The 13,376-nt window shown below is 37.3% G+C and overlaps 2 protein-coding genes across 3 annotated transcripts; one reads left to right on the forward strand and one right to left on the reverse strand.

Moving 5' to 3' along the window:
- Positions 1-100: 100 nt before the first annotated feature.
- On the reverse strand, positions 101-4,072 carry LOC129895228 (zinc finger BED domain-containing protein DAYSLEEPER-like). Its single transcript, XM_055970911.1, has 2 exons — positions 3,835-4,072; positions 101-2,290 (listed from the first exon to the last, which is right to left on the reverse strand). Exon 2 carries the CDS (start codon positions 2,279-2,281, stop codon positions 248-250), a length of 2,034 nt encoding a protein of 677 aa, XP_055826886.1. The 5' UTR covers positions 2,282-2,290; positions 3,835-4,072; the 3' UTR covers positions 101-247.
- Positions 4,073-6,249: 2,177 nt separating this feature from the next.
- LOC129896025 (PX domain-containing protein EREX-like) lies at positions 6,250-13,249 on the forward strand. Of its 2 annotated transcripts, none has more exons than XM_055971843.1 (10): positions 6,250-6,652; positions 7,727-7,837; positions 8,112-8,210; positions 8,408-8,494; positions 8,662-8,770; positions 8,931-9,634; positions 11,070-11,234; positions 11,321-11,563; positions 11,748-11,966; positions 12,846-13,249. In XM_055971843.1, exons 1-10 carry the CDS (start codon positions 6,374-6,376, stop codon positions 13,074-13,076), a joined length of 2,247 nt encoding a protein of 748 aa, XP_055827818.1. In that variant the 5' UTR covers positions 6,250-6,373; the 3' UTR covers positions 13,077-13,249. The 2 variants fall into 2 exon arrangements, with proteins under 2 accessions (XP_055827818.1, XP_055827817.1); XM_055971842.1 differs by having other exon boundaries at positions 6,251-6,652; positions 12,840-13,249.
- Positions 13,250-13,376: the final 127 nt, after the last annotated feature.

Here is a 13,376-nt window from a genome sequence, read left to right on the forward strand (position 1 = left end):
TCTTCTGCAAGTCAAGAACAATCAACACAGATTTTTTCCCTTCAATCACTAGCTTTTATGTATTCCTACATTTTTCAAAAAGCAACGCAAGAGACGTTGGTGAAAAGAGAGTAAATTTTCCTTCTTATAAAGTTGGTGAAAGAATATGAATTGACCTATATGCCTTGTGTGCACAAAACTGTTGCTATAAAGGGGGGATTAAAATAAAATAAAGCAACTGCACCAAAAAAAATCTTTACTAACAAATCTAATACTCCATTTTAACTGTTGCTGCTGAAATTCCATATGGAGACTCCCAAGATTCATATTGAAGCCAATCTTTGGAACAACTGAGAGCCTCAAGAGTTATGGGTCTCAATGAACTCCGGTGTCCATCCAGATCTCGCGGTGCAGTGTCAAACACAGAATCTGGACTGACAGTGCAGACTGGGATGGATAAAATATCAGATGCCATTTTGGAGAGGGTAGGGTACTTGCATCTGTTTATTCTCCACCAACCCAATACATCAAAATCTTGTGAGCGAGGCATCAGAGATTCTTCAAGATACTGATCTAACTCTGTTTTCATCTGCTGATTGTTCATAATGTCATGGAGATAGACATCAAAATCCGCAAATGTATCACCATTAGCAAGGAAACTATCTTCCTGAGAGAATTCTGATTTTATTACAAAATTGTCATTTGCTTCATCTACAAAACTAGCCGGAGGCGGAGGAAGTGATTGCACGATGTAATCACAAAAAACTTCGTGCACTCCCTCATCGACAATCTTGATCCAAGCTTCAGCTTCTTCACCGTAGATCTTGTTAAAAGTGAACTCGACTAACTTCATCTTGAACCTAGGATCCATAACAACAGCAACTGCTAAAACCAGGTTGCAATCATTCCAGTACTCGTCAAACTTCTCCTGCAATGGTTGAGTCAAGTTTCTTATGAAACGATCCTGGCTACGGGCCGCCTGCATAAGGTCGAGCTGAATTTTCCACACTTCATGAAATAACACATCGGCTGTTGAGTATGTCGGGGAAGTTAATAGGTTGGCTGCATCAAAGAAAAGCTTCAGGTATTCACAGAGAATCTCAGCCTGTTTCCACTCATCCATTGTAGGTGTCACGTTATAATCAGGATCAGAAGTATCCAAACAAGAAAATACTTCTTTCAGCTCAGACGCAGTCATCAGCATTTGATATGTGGTATCCCATTTCGTTTGGTCATCCACAATGAGCTCCTTTGCACTGGGAACTTGAAGTTGTCTCTTGAGCTCAAGAAACTTTTCTTCATGGGCATCTGCGGTTTTAACGAACTTAACACTTTGGCGGATTTTCTCAACGACTGCTCTCATGGAATCTAATGCATACTGTGCAAGATGGCTCAGAACACGAGCACAACAACTACCAATTATTAGCTGACCATTGAGAATATTTCCTCCCTTGATAGACAGTAGATGTCCCAGGTTCTTTCTGACATTGACATTAGCAACAGATTGATCAAGAGTGAGCGTGAATAGCTTTGTCTCTAAGCACCAATCTGTCAAACATGCAGCAACAGCATGATTGAAGGCAACATCTGAATCAGGGAAAGGTACCATGATAACATTGAGAAGTCGGCACCGCAATTTCCAATCACTGTCAACAAAGTATCCTGTTAGGAAGACATAGCCTAAGTTTTGATCTGAAGTTCTCAAATCGAGTGTCAGGCTAACACGTCCAGGAATTGCACCAATTATGTTCAAAAGGTTTTGCTTTTCTCTCAGGAAAATGTTAAAAATATGATCTTGGATGGTATCGACACTCACTGAACTAAACAAAGGCTGAAGATTTCGCACAAACTTATTAAATCCCGAGTGCTCCACCATCTCAAGTGGATAGTCATGCTGAATTATCATTTTTGCAATATCATAATAGCAACGGGCTTGATCAAATGGGATACTTGTTGGTCCTGGATTAGCTCTGTACCGCTTTCTTGATTTGCCAGTAGCACTAGCAGAACCATTAGTTTGCACAACAGAGTTATATGAGGTTAACTGATTCTTATCTTGGTTGGTCCGACTCACCGGGCAAATACCCAAGGCGATATGCCGCTTGAGGTGGCTGGTGCCTGCTAACTTTGAACCACTAATATAGGCAAATGACTTCTTGCACTGCTTACAACAGGCTCTGGTACAGTCTGCATCAATTGTTTCAATTGTGAAATGTTCCCAAACTATGGACTTCTTCCGCCTACGCTTATTCGGTTGTGCCTCTGAATCAGCTATCTCATTAACACTAGTTAGGGTATCCATAGTAACTCCCTGCCAGCAAGGCAAACAAAAGAACTATGAAGATACTTAATCGTCAGTTTAAATAAGTTCATCAATCAGTGACATGCATGTATTGTCAAAAGAAAAAACAAATTAGCTGCAATTTTTAATCGAACTGCACGACTAGGTTATATAGAAAATCGTGCTAGATGTCTCTTCTTTCAGTTTCTGTGGTACATTATCATTGAAAATTACTCTACAGTTATACATGGATAATATAAAAAAATAAGGTAAAAAGTTCAAACCTTTCGGGGCATACAACAAATGTTTTAGAATACATGAACAAATGAAGCAATACTTCAATATAAGCAAGTCTTTTTTAGGCATAAAAAATGCAACAGTATTGAATTCAACAAATGAATGAACCAACGCGGAAATGATAAGATATGTCTTGAGGGTTTAGACAAGTCTTTCTCAGGCATAAGCGAATATGAATGGATGAAAGGTCGTACATTGAATTTTATCCAACAATGTTTTAGCACCAAACATGATAAGCTAGTTAATTACAACTTAAAAGGAAGATCAACAAGGTGACAAATAACAGGGATGATTAAAGAGTGAAGCTGAAGCAGCATTATCTATAATTGGATCTACAGGCCCTCTTCCAATTGAATGGTAACCCACATTTCTCCTCTCAAAAAAAGGGAGAAAGAAGGAAGGGAGGGGGGGTTGCGGGGGTTGTCACTATTCATGAACAATATAGAGTATTCCCACTTTTGTGGAAGCAAATCCCAATGGAACAACATACTTTCTGTCCAACTAGCAGAGAACTGTCAGTAACCATCAGATGTTTTTTATAAGGTTACTCTGTCTACCAAATGGGAAGAAATCACCTAGTTATTTTTGTCTATGCTGGAATTTGAACCTAAGACCTCATAATTCTCAATCCATTTCACTGACCCCAAGGGTGTTGCCCAAATATATTAAGTTTCTTAACAGATTTCCTATGAGCTTCATTCTACTTCCTAACCCATAATAAAAAGTTCTCTAAGTACGTGAGAAACACAATTCTAAAGCCCTAAGAAAAGTTAAAATCCTAAACCAATATATTTGGAAAACAAAACTGATATAGGAACCTTCTCCTGACAACAAACTTTCTTAATTCCAATCACAGAACTTGCAATCACACACAAAGACAACATTTTCTTTTGAAAGGGAACTAGAACATATCAAGAAAGCATACTTCTTTCTTCCCCAGCATAATTTATTCTAGTTCAGTAGCTGATATGTACTCTTCTAACCCCGAATGCTTCTTTACAGAAACGAATGTCAACCCACAATTTATATCATGGCTTTTCAGGGGAACAGAACACGCTTCCCATAATCAAAAAATTAACAGAAAACTCAAAATAAATACAAAAAGTGAACTCCAAAACGATCGGAATGTAGAGAAAAAATATATTCGAATGAATGAATAAACAAAGACAGGAAAAGCTTGTAACTTTCAAATTATATACACACAAAAATCGGATAAACAACATATACATACACAAAAGTAACTAATTCCACAACCAAAAAATAAAATAAAAACTTACTTTGAAACAACTTTGCAAACGAATGCTGAATCAAAATCTCTGCTTGTACAAGCAGGGTTTTGGGTTTATCGTTTATGATTTTATTTTTTAATCGTAAATTCAAGAAAGTTTGTGGAGGGAGAAGGAGAAGATGGGCTTGAAAGCCTTGAACTTTTGATGTTCAAAGCTCAAAACCCTAATGGACTTTCTTGCCGCTATGAGGTTTTAGGCCTACGAAGAGTGAGTTGTGGACTTTTTGAGTTTTTGTGGTTTTAAGGTCCATTATATATAGTGGGTGTTTTTGTTTATACACCGCCTGACGTAGACCTCGCCGCGTTTCAGCCAATCAGAAACCTCTATGTTTTATTTGCATCTCTATTTTTGGTTACTACTTTATTTATTGTTTATCTTTGCGCAACAAGGGTCCTTATTGCTATTTGAAGAAAATGTGTAATTGCAATTAATTTACTTTTTTTCCTTTTTTGTATCAACATTTTGGAACAAAAATTTGAGTGAAGGGATAAAAACAAATCTAAAGTATCTTGATTTTTTGAGTTTCATAATCAAGATATTTTAGATGTATTTTTTTTATCATTAACTCTAAAAATTATAAGTAATATTAGAGAGAGAAAATGTACCGTACAAGTTAGGGCAGTACCAATACGCAATACAATAATAAATAGAAAGAAAAAGTATCACGGAAACGTTGAGTAGTTCCTGGGACTCTCAACCTTATCCCCCACAACCCGATTAATAGAGTTAGTTGAACGTATTGTAAATTGAATGCATAAAAATTATCCACATTGAGTAGGATCATGTGTATATACACTCTGATTGTATGGGGTCCAAGAACGGTCGTGTGATGGTGGAGTTCGATCGTCCATGACACTTATATGGATCACTCATCTCAAAAGCGATTGTTCCAACGTAGACTATACAAAAAGTCAAAAGATGAATGGGCTTGTTGTGAAAAAATTTTATTCAAACAGAAAGTAAAATATGTGTTAAATGAGCACAGATCATAAAGTATTTGATTTTAAGTGACAAAGATGTATGTAAGAACTACAAGATTAATAAGATTGAAAATCTTGCAATCCAATATATACTTGATAATATGAATTTAGTTGTCAAGAAGAAAAACGAATGAGTGTCGTATGGACAACCAAAGGTTAGATGGGAGAGGCTGACTAAGGCCAGAGATTAAGAGGGTGTGGAGAAGTTTATGGCTACGGGGGTTTAGGGAATAGTGGAGACGCACATAGTATGTGGGCTAAAACAGTTGTTAGCTGACAATTACAAAAGCATTAGGGGTTTCAAAGGATAATTTAGGTAGGCATAAAGGAAATTGGTGATGAAACGAAAAGGTGGAAGTAAAAAAGATTGCTTATATTGCGTAGTGAAAATCTTAGACGAGGAGGTCAAGAGGAGGAATAGGGAGAGCTACAAGACAACGAAGAAGGCAGTGAAGCTAACGGTCACAACAACTAAGACAACAGCTTTTGACCAATTGTATACAACAACAATCCAGTGAAATCCCACAACGTGGGGTCTGGGGAGGGTAAAGTGTACGCAGACCTTACTCCTACCAAGGTAGGACAACTGTTTCCGAGAGATCCTCGGCTCAATAGAAGCATAAAAAGAGGCCAGATAAGGCTAAGAAGTACAAGAAGTTCAAAGCGTTATGTGAAAGCAAATAACGAAAGCGTAACAGATAAAATAGAGTAATCAAAGTACAGAGAGTAGTAGATAGTAACAGAAATCAGAGCACAAGAAATTATAGTGCGCTAATGCACCTACCAATTGTATGAAGAACTAGAATTCAAAGGTGGGGATAACAGTAATATATGCTCGCCATGGCTTGAGAGAGGAAAATATGTGACCTAGACTAAATAAAGTGCATCAAGAAAGAAAATGATAAAATGTTGGTAGAAGACGCACACATCATTATAAGCTCCTAAATTAAGAAGGGGACAAAGATCTCATATTGTAGGAGTTGGATCATTATGAGAGTCGTAGAGATTTTGGGTATTGCAGGTGCAAAATGATTGTAGAAGTTGACGGAGCTATACGTAATATGAGGAGTAAAAAATGATCAAATCAGATGAGATTCCGATGAATTTTTGAAAAAATATAGACAAGATAGGTATGAAATGATCAAGTGATTATTTAATGTTATATTTAGGATAGCTAAAATATTTAACCATAGAGGTGAAATACAATAATTTTACTGTACAAATACGAGTGATATCAATAACTGCAATAATTATAGGGATATTAAATTAAAAGCCACATTATGAAAATATGAGAGAAGGTGATTGAGAGGAAGATGAGGAAATCATTTCTAATTTTTAATATCCAAAATTATTTTTATTTTTCATGAAAATGTATAAAATATTTTGCACATAAAACAATTTGGGTCGTATAAAATACACGATTTGCTAGAGCTATGCCTCATAGACAGAATCAGGACCGTTAGTTCAGCAGTTGAACTTAGAAAATTAACGCGACGACAAGCCGAGACGGACCGGCGAGAGAGCTGCCGGAGCACAGTTTAAGGCTTATGTACAAATACAAAATGGACGCTTTGTTACCTGAGATGAACCTCTACGGTAATTACTCATATCTGGATTCGGGATTTAATGATCCCTCTTTCATCGAATCCCTTTCGCTTTCTCACACTTCGTCAATCGTCGATAACAACGATAAATTGCTACCGGCGAGGATTTCTTCATCGGCTGACAAAGCTAGTAAAACTCAAAAGAGTCCACCAAAGCACCGGCACGACGGCACCTCGCCGCTTCCTTTAGGGATGGATTGGAGTCCTCCCCCTCGCGTATGGGTAAAAATAATCATCTTTTTTCCTCTTCGTCAGCTTTGTTTCTGTTTTGTTTTCAATTGCTACTGACTTTTTGGCTGAAATCATTTATCTATGCGCTATTTGATGAGTATTGATGATTAAATAGTATTTCTCCAGTCAGTTTGAATTATCGTGAAGTTAGAAGAGTGTTGTGAGTATTGCGGAGTAATTGTATTTGACTATGTTCCTGATCCAGAGTTACTTAAAGGTTCCTTACCATATATGATTATATTTTCTAGGAATGTAACTTTAAACCAGTTCCTGGCTGGAGTTTCGTGTAGCTTCTTTGCTACATGTGATTATATTATCTAGGAACGTAATATTGGTTATTAAATGAAAATATAGATGGTCTACAGTGTCATCAACATGTTTTTCTAGTTTCTTGTTGAAATTAAAACTCTTGCATATTTCTAAAGGGAAGTGAGTTACCAGGATTATAGATAAAGACACTGAGTTATCCAAACAAGATAAAGACACTGTTTCAGCGTAATTGAGGAGTGTGTATGTGTGTTACCTCTCTTTGCTTTAGTTTTGGGCGTCAAGGCAAAAGTGTGATCCACTTGGTTTTGCTGGAAAAGTTATGGTAGAACCTTGCTTTTATTGCAGAGCACAAGAGAAAATGAACCAACGTCCATGTATATAAATGATAATAATGTATCACCGTTTGTAACAAACTTGAAAAATTATAGATTATGTTTGTGTGCATACAAGGGCTTATATTGCCATCAGATATTAGGTAACAGTTACTGGACTGAAAACATGGACACGACACTTAATCTTTATTTGCTGTACCTGTCATAAACCTGGTTCGCTAAACAGTAGTTCAATGCTAAAATCTTTCGGAAACCTGGTCAAGCTAGTGTTAGTTTGCTCTATTATATTTGAAGATTCTATTGGCAGTTTAATCTGATTTGCAGTCTGTCTCATCTGTTACTAATATATATGGGTCCATGATTAGCCGTGAAGAAAAGCTTGAAGAGATTGTCATATACATTTACTTTTTGTTACAAGAACTTCTGGTGCATTTTCAAATGAGCTCTCCCTTATTTTACACAGGATGGACATGATACCATTTGGCCACATTATTCTCATACAGGATGGAGTTACTGTGCCACTATTCCTTCTTGGACTATCTCTTTACGCCCCAGAGGTTCAGCTACTGTAGTGGTATTTCCCTGTGAATTTTTGAGTCAGGATCCTTTAATGCATTGAGAACTGTAAAAGGAATAAGCTATACTTGCATTGAAATGGGCTGTTATTTCCACCCATGATTGGAGTTTGCCTTTAAGATCTTTAGGTGTTTTTTCCCTCCTTTTTAATGGTGAGCTGTACCTGGTCCAATGGGGATTACCATAGTCTATTTTCTTTCAGGAACAAAAAGAAGCTAACTTGGACGACCTGTTATTTCTTGCTTGAGTTATTGATATTCGTACTGGAACAGTTTTACAGGGTTCAAATTGGTATACAATCACCTGATGGGTTCACAACCACGCGAGAGATACTACGAAGATTTAGTGATTTCTTAAAGCTATCTTCAAAGGTAAGCTAGTTTCTTTGAGATCATGCATAGGCCATAGCGTAACAATAACATTTCTACTCTCGAAATTTTTCTTGTATATAGATGGCATCTATGGCTTCAGTAAGAATTGATTGGTTCTTGGACTGAATCTCCATGCTTACAATATATGGTATAAGTTGATCCATATGATTGCTTCACACCTTTTTTGTTTGTTGCAGCTGAAGAAAGAATTTCCTAAAAAAAGGTTGCCTCCTGCTCCTTCAAAGGAGCTTCTGAGAATGCAAAGCAATGAGCTTTTGGAAGAAGTTAGTAGCATTCTATTTCTATTGTTCTCTTTTATTTCAATTATAATTGCATGATGGCATCATAAACTGAAAATTGTTATTGAGGACTGCACTGGTATAATAGGTCAGTTATAATTCTTTAATATGAACTCGATCTTTGCTATGTGCTCAAGTTGATTTCATCTCAGCGTAGGTGTTTATTGGAGGATTGGATGATGAAAGTATTGTCTGACATCGAGTTATCAAGAAGTGCTCCCATAGGGATCTTTCTTGAACTTGAAGCAGCTGCAAGGTCGTGTAGGTGTCTCTTTGCTGCTTGTTGAATTCTTGTGCTTTTTTCCTTGTACTTCCACCAAACACTTGAAAGTTCTCTAATCAACCCAGTATGCTATGATTTATCAAGGAATGCTTTGTTGAATTAATGTAAACCTTTTTTTCCCTTTTATGAACTTTTCAGCATTCTATGAATTGAATCAGAACGTTGCAGATGTGAATTCATCCATCAGTGTAGTTCCATCGATTCAATTCTCGAATAGTTCAGATGTTTCTTTACTTGCTGGTTCATCATCATTTGCTTCTGAGGGCAATGATTCTGCTTATGGGACCCCTGAGCTGGGATCTCCAACAGAGGGCATGAGCCAGTTTCATGAACTTGACAATGCAGCATTTTACCAGGGTTTCACCCATTCAGGGGAAGTAATTTCTGAGGATGCCAGGTTAAAACATCTTGACAGCAAGCCAATGAAGGATTCTGAACAATGGAACCAGGAAAGTCATTTGAAAATGCCCTCCACAGGAGTTGAGACTGATGTTTCCACCAAGAGAGTCATAGATAGTGCTCATGTCAAACGGACTCTCAAAACTGATATTTCTACAGAACAAATCTCAGACATTTCAAATTTCTTGAAGCTTGAACCATTGAGGAATACCTCACATGAACCTGCTGAAGGTGCTGATCTTTCAGGCCTAAATACACCAGCAAGCTCCAATCTACCGTTCCCGGACCATTTAGAAGTTGTTATTCAATTGGATGAAAAAAATAAATTGAATAGAATTTTCAGTACTATGCAACTGAGGCTGGCCACAGCAAAAACTGACATTGAAGATCTCCTGTCGAGATTAAATCAAGAGCTTGCTGTGAGACAGTACCTTGCTACAAAGGTATGGATCCTAGTCCAAATTCTGCAATTTAAACGTGCATTGGTATATTTATTTCGCTGATCCTGCTAAGTGCTATCAGGGCTGCTCAAACCTTGCAGTATGTAAAATTGAGATTAAAATGTTTTGGTATGGTGTAAAACATCTTCCAGAAAATGTTATCCAATTTTCTTATGTTTGGTTGGTCAAAATGTTTGGAAAGTATTTTTTCTAGGAAAACAAGTTCCTTTTTTTTTTTCCGAACATGGTAACTTTGAAAACAAGTTCCTTAAAAAATGAAGAAAATGACTTGGTTTCCTTTGACTCATGGTTGCCTTTGACTCAAAAAAAATTAAGAAACTTCCCTAGTGTAAGTAGGGAATACAAGTTGCATAAGTGGCATTCCAAGTTTATTGTATCCTCCCACCCACCCAATCCCCCCGACTCCCTCCCCTTGATCATCCGACCCCCCGCCACCCCCGAACCCCTACTCCCATCCCATCCTGCCTCTATAGTGTTTTGCTAGATAACTTATAAATGATCTTGTGATAATATTTTCTTGCTTACTTACCAAACACTAGAAAATAAGTAAGAAACCCACTTGTTTTCCAGGAAATCATTTCCGTGGAAACATTTTCCTTCGTATGAAACACACCCTAAGATGTGTTAATTTGGATAATGGCAGAAGCCACCAGTATATTTTTGTACGTTACTAAGCAGAATTCTCTTTTGCTTGCTGCAGTAATGCATCATGTAATGTCTTTCGTTTGCCTTTTCTTATATCAGTATTGAAACATTCCGGCCCTTCCTGGACCCTGCACATAGTGGGAGCTTAGGGCACCGGGCTGCCCTTCTTGTGAAATTTCTAGAAGAATTGGTTCAAAGAATGACCCTGCAAACCATTCTTAATGACTTGTCTTCAGGCATTCCGATCCTGTAGTATCCTACCCCTAGCTACGGTCTCTAATGACAAGCTCCTGTGATATACTCATAAATTGTTAGCCCCGTACAAGCTCGTGTACTTCTCCTCCTTGCCACCACTCTTTCCCCTTGTAAAGAGAACATTCAGATATTTCCTTAGTAAAGAGAACTTCATTCAGATATTTCCTTACATAATATGTCACAGTCACACTTCCCTCTTTCTACTCATTCCACCCCAAGTGTAGGTGGATAATGGAAATAGGGTTATGAAAGGGCTGGGTAATTCTTGCAGATACATATTTTGCAGTCATTTTACACTTAGAAGCTTATATCACATATTTTGCAATCATTTTTCACTTAGAAGCTTATATCACCTTGTAGATCCAGACTTTCCACGAAATCTTTTTTAAACCAAGAACCGGAGTTAATATTACGGCTGGACTTGTCTTCTTTACGAATTGGAGTTATGTTACTGCTGGACTTCTCTATCTTGTGTTATGATAATGATGCTAATAATAACATTTGTGGACTTACACAGGTCAAAGATTTGGAAATTGAGCTTGATTCTCTAAAACAGAGTGGGAAAGAGAACCTGCAGCAAGCAGTTCTAACTGAGAAGGAAAAGCTTACTCAAATGCTATGGGATATGGAGGAACTTAGAAGAAAGTGTGTGGAGATGGAATTGAAGCTGACGTCTGAACAGGTTCACTGTCATTCTCGTCTATTACAAAATGTGATTTTTCTTCTATATTTCAGACAGTGAGCAAGTTGTTACTGAAAATTGTAAAGGCTGACAAAATTCGGATGGAATCAACGCAAAGAATCATAGTTCAAGAGAACGAAAGACTGTACCAACAGTTGGATGCTGCTCAACAGCAGATAAATAGCTTGCAGAAACACCATTTGGAGTTGGAGTCAAAGTCCAACACCGATGTCAAACTTTTAGTCAAGGAGGTTAAATCTCTAAGAAGTTCCCACACAGAACTCAAGCAAGAGCTCAGCAAATTGGCAAAAGAGAAGGCAGAAGTTGAAGTAATCATTCACTTAATTGTTTTTTATTTAATGCGTAGTCATTCTTTAAATGAGCTGGATGAGTAAAAGTGCAGTGGATATGCAATGGATTCCCTAATATTTAGGGTTAAACCAAGGATATATTGTGCTGTTCATTTTTTTGTCCCTGGGGAAGGGTGTGGTTTGAAATTTTCCTTTCTTTCAGATGATTCTACAGGAAGAAGGGCAAAGTAGGGAACATGCTACTGCTGCAAATATTAAGCTTCTGCATGAGTATGAAGTTCTTCGCAGTAGACTTGAGGAATGCAGTGTCAGTTTTCTCATTGAGGAAGAAAATAAACTGGTCCTGGATGCTTCTAGCCCTTCTGATGCCATTGATATACTGTCAACATCTGATAATCGAATAGGTCTACTTCTTGCAGAGGTGTGTCTTTACTTTTTGTGCTTACATTTGGGCTGTTCTTGGCTGCTTTTCCTAAATGCTCTGAATTGCATATAGTTTTCTCTGACAGAAACTCATGTTCTAGTCAAATGCTTGAGATCCATGTCTTTACTTAAGATCAAGTTTCCAGTCTTCTGTACAACATCCAAAAGGAAATAAATAGATATACCAAACATCTTAGCAAAAGGGAAAAATGGGAAGAATATGAATAAATCAATATCCTGCGCTAAAGAGTATTGGTTTAACAATTGGATGAGGTTATAGACATTTTATCAGTTTATGTGGACTCTGATTATCAGTAGAGAATGTTTTGATTGTATTGAGGTATTATTGTCTATTTTTTTCTGTCCTTAGTGCTTGGGAATCAAGAACACAAGTAGATAAAAGGTTGAAAAGAAAATAGAGAGAACCCCTGTGAACCAAGAAGTAAAGTAGTTGAAAGGCTGCAATAAGGAAGAACACTATCACCATTTCTGACTCGCCAATTTACTTCATGTATTGCTAAGCAATTATCATCTGTTGCTAAGCAGATAAAGGAACAAGCAGCAACCCAGCTTTTCATAACTGGGTTATAAGGACTAGATAATATCGTAGTATTATATTATATGCTAGTGTGCATTTGAGATTTCTTTCACGTAGTGACTTACAAAACTAGTAACATGATTGTTTGATATCCTGCCCTTCGTGAATTAACGTGACTATATTTTTCTTGCAATGTTGTGTGTTTCGGATCTTGTTATGTTTTGCAATTGTATCTTCTGTTGATTGGAGAGTCATTATGATAACGAAGGAAAAAAGTTGCATCAACATGCTCAATCTCTCTCATTCCTCTTTTTTTCTTGGTGTCTTAAACAGGCGCAGCTGCTAGCACAGGATGTTGAAACTACCATTGGTAGTAGAAATCTTGATGGAGAATATTCAAGGACAGCAGTGGATGAATTGAGGAAACAGCTAGCTGATGTTTACGTTGACAATGCCAAATTGAGGAAACAGATGAATTCTGTCATTCGCTATGCACTACAAACAGGTAGTAAATCGGAGGACAACGAGGAAGAAAGCCCTTCAACAAAGACAGCTCTTACGAAGTTTTAAGACGAATAATTTATGAAACGCAAATGTCTCTTCCTTTCTCTTATACTTTCAAATGACCTTGTAGTATATATGACTTATTTCATCTCCATTATGTAATCGTGACTAATTGGAAAATTGCCAATTAAGGATAGTAAGTGTGAAATAAAGCTTTCCAACGTTGAAATGCTTCACAACACTCTGCAATAGAAAATTCGTGCTATCCTCGGAAATTCAAGAGGCTTCACCACCAGCTGCAGCTATATACAAATATGTCGGTAAAGGGTCAATGAGCAACTTGGCTGCTCATTATTAAACGCTGAC

The sequence above is a fragment of the Solanum dulcamara genome, chromosome 7 (genome assembly GCF_947179165.1).
Source record: "Solanum dulcamara chromosome 7, daSolDulc1.2, whole genome shotgun sequence".
Taxonomy (NCBI): Eukaryota; Viridiplantae; Streptophyta; class Magnoliopsida; order Solanales; family Solanaceae; genus Solanum; species Solanum dulcamara.

Bases quoted from the DNA above. Each gene is read 5' to 3' on its own strand.
- LOC129895228 (XM_055970911.1), bottom strand. From the start codon at position 2,281: ATGGATACCCTAACTAGTGTTAATGAGATAGCTGATTCAGAGGCACAA.
- LOC129896025 (XM_055971842.1), top strand. From the start codon at position 6,374: ATGTACAAATACAAAATGGACGCTTTGTTACCTGAGATGAACCTCTAC. The intron at 11,235-11,320 runs GTTCACTGTCAT...AAAATTGTAAAG, and splicing joins TGAAGCTGACGTCTGAACAG to GCTGACAAAATTCGGATGGA. The intron at 11,967-12,839 runs GTGTGTCTTTAC...TGTCTTAAACAG, and splicing joins TAGGTCTACTTCTTGCAGAG to GCGCAGCTGCTAGCACAGGA.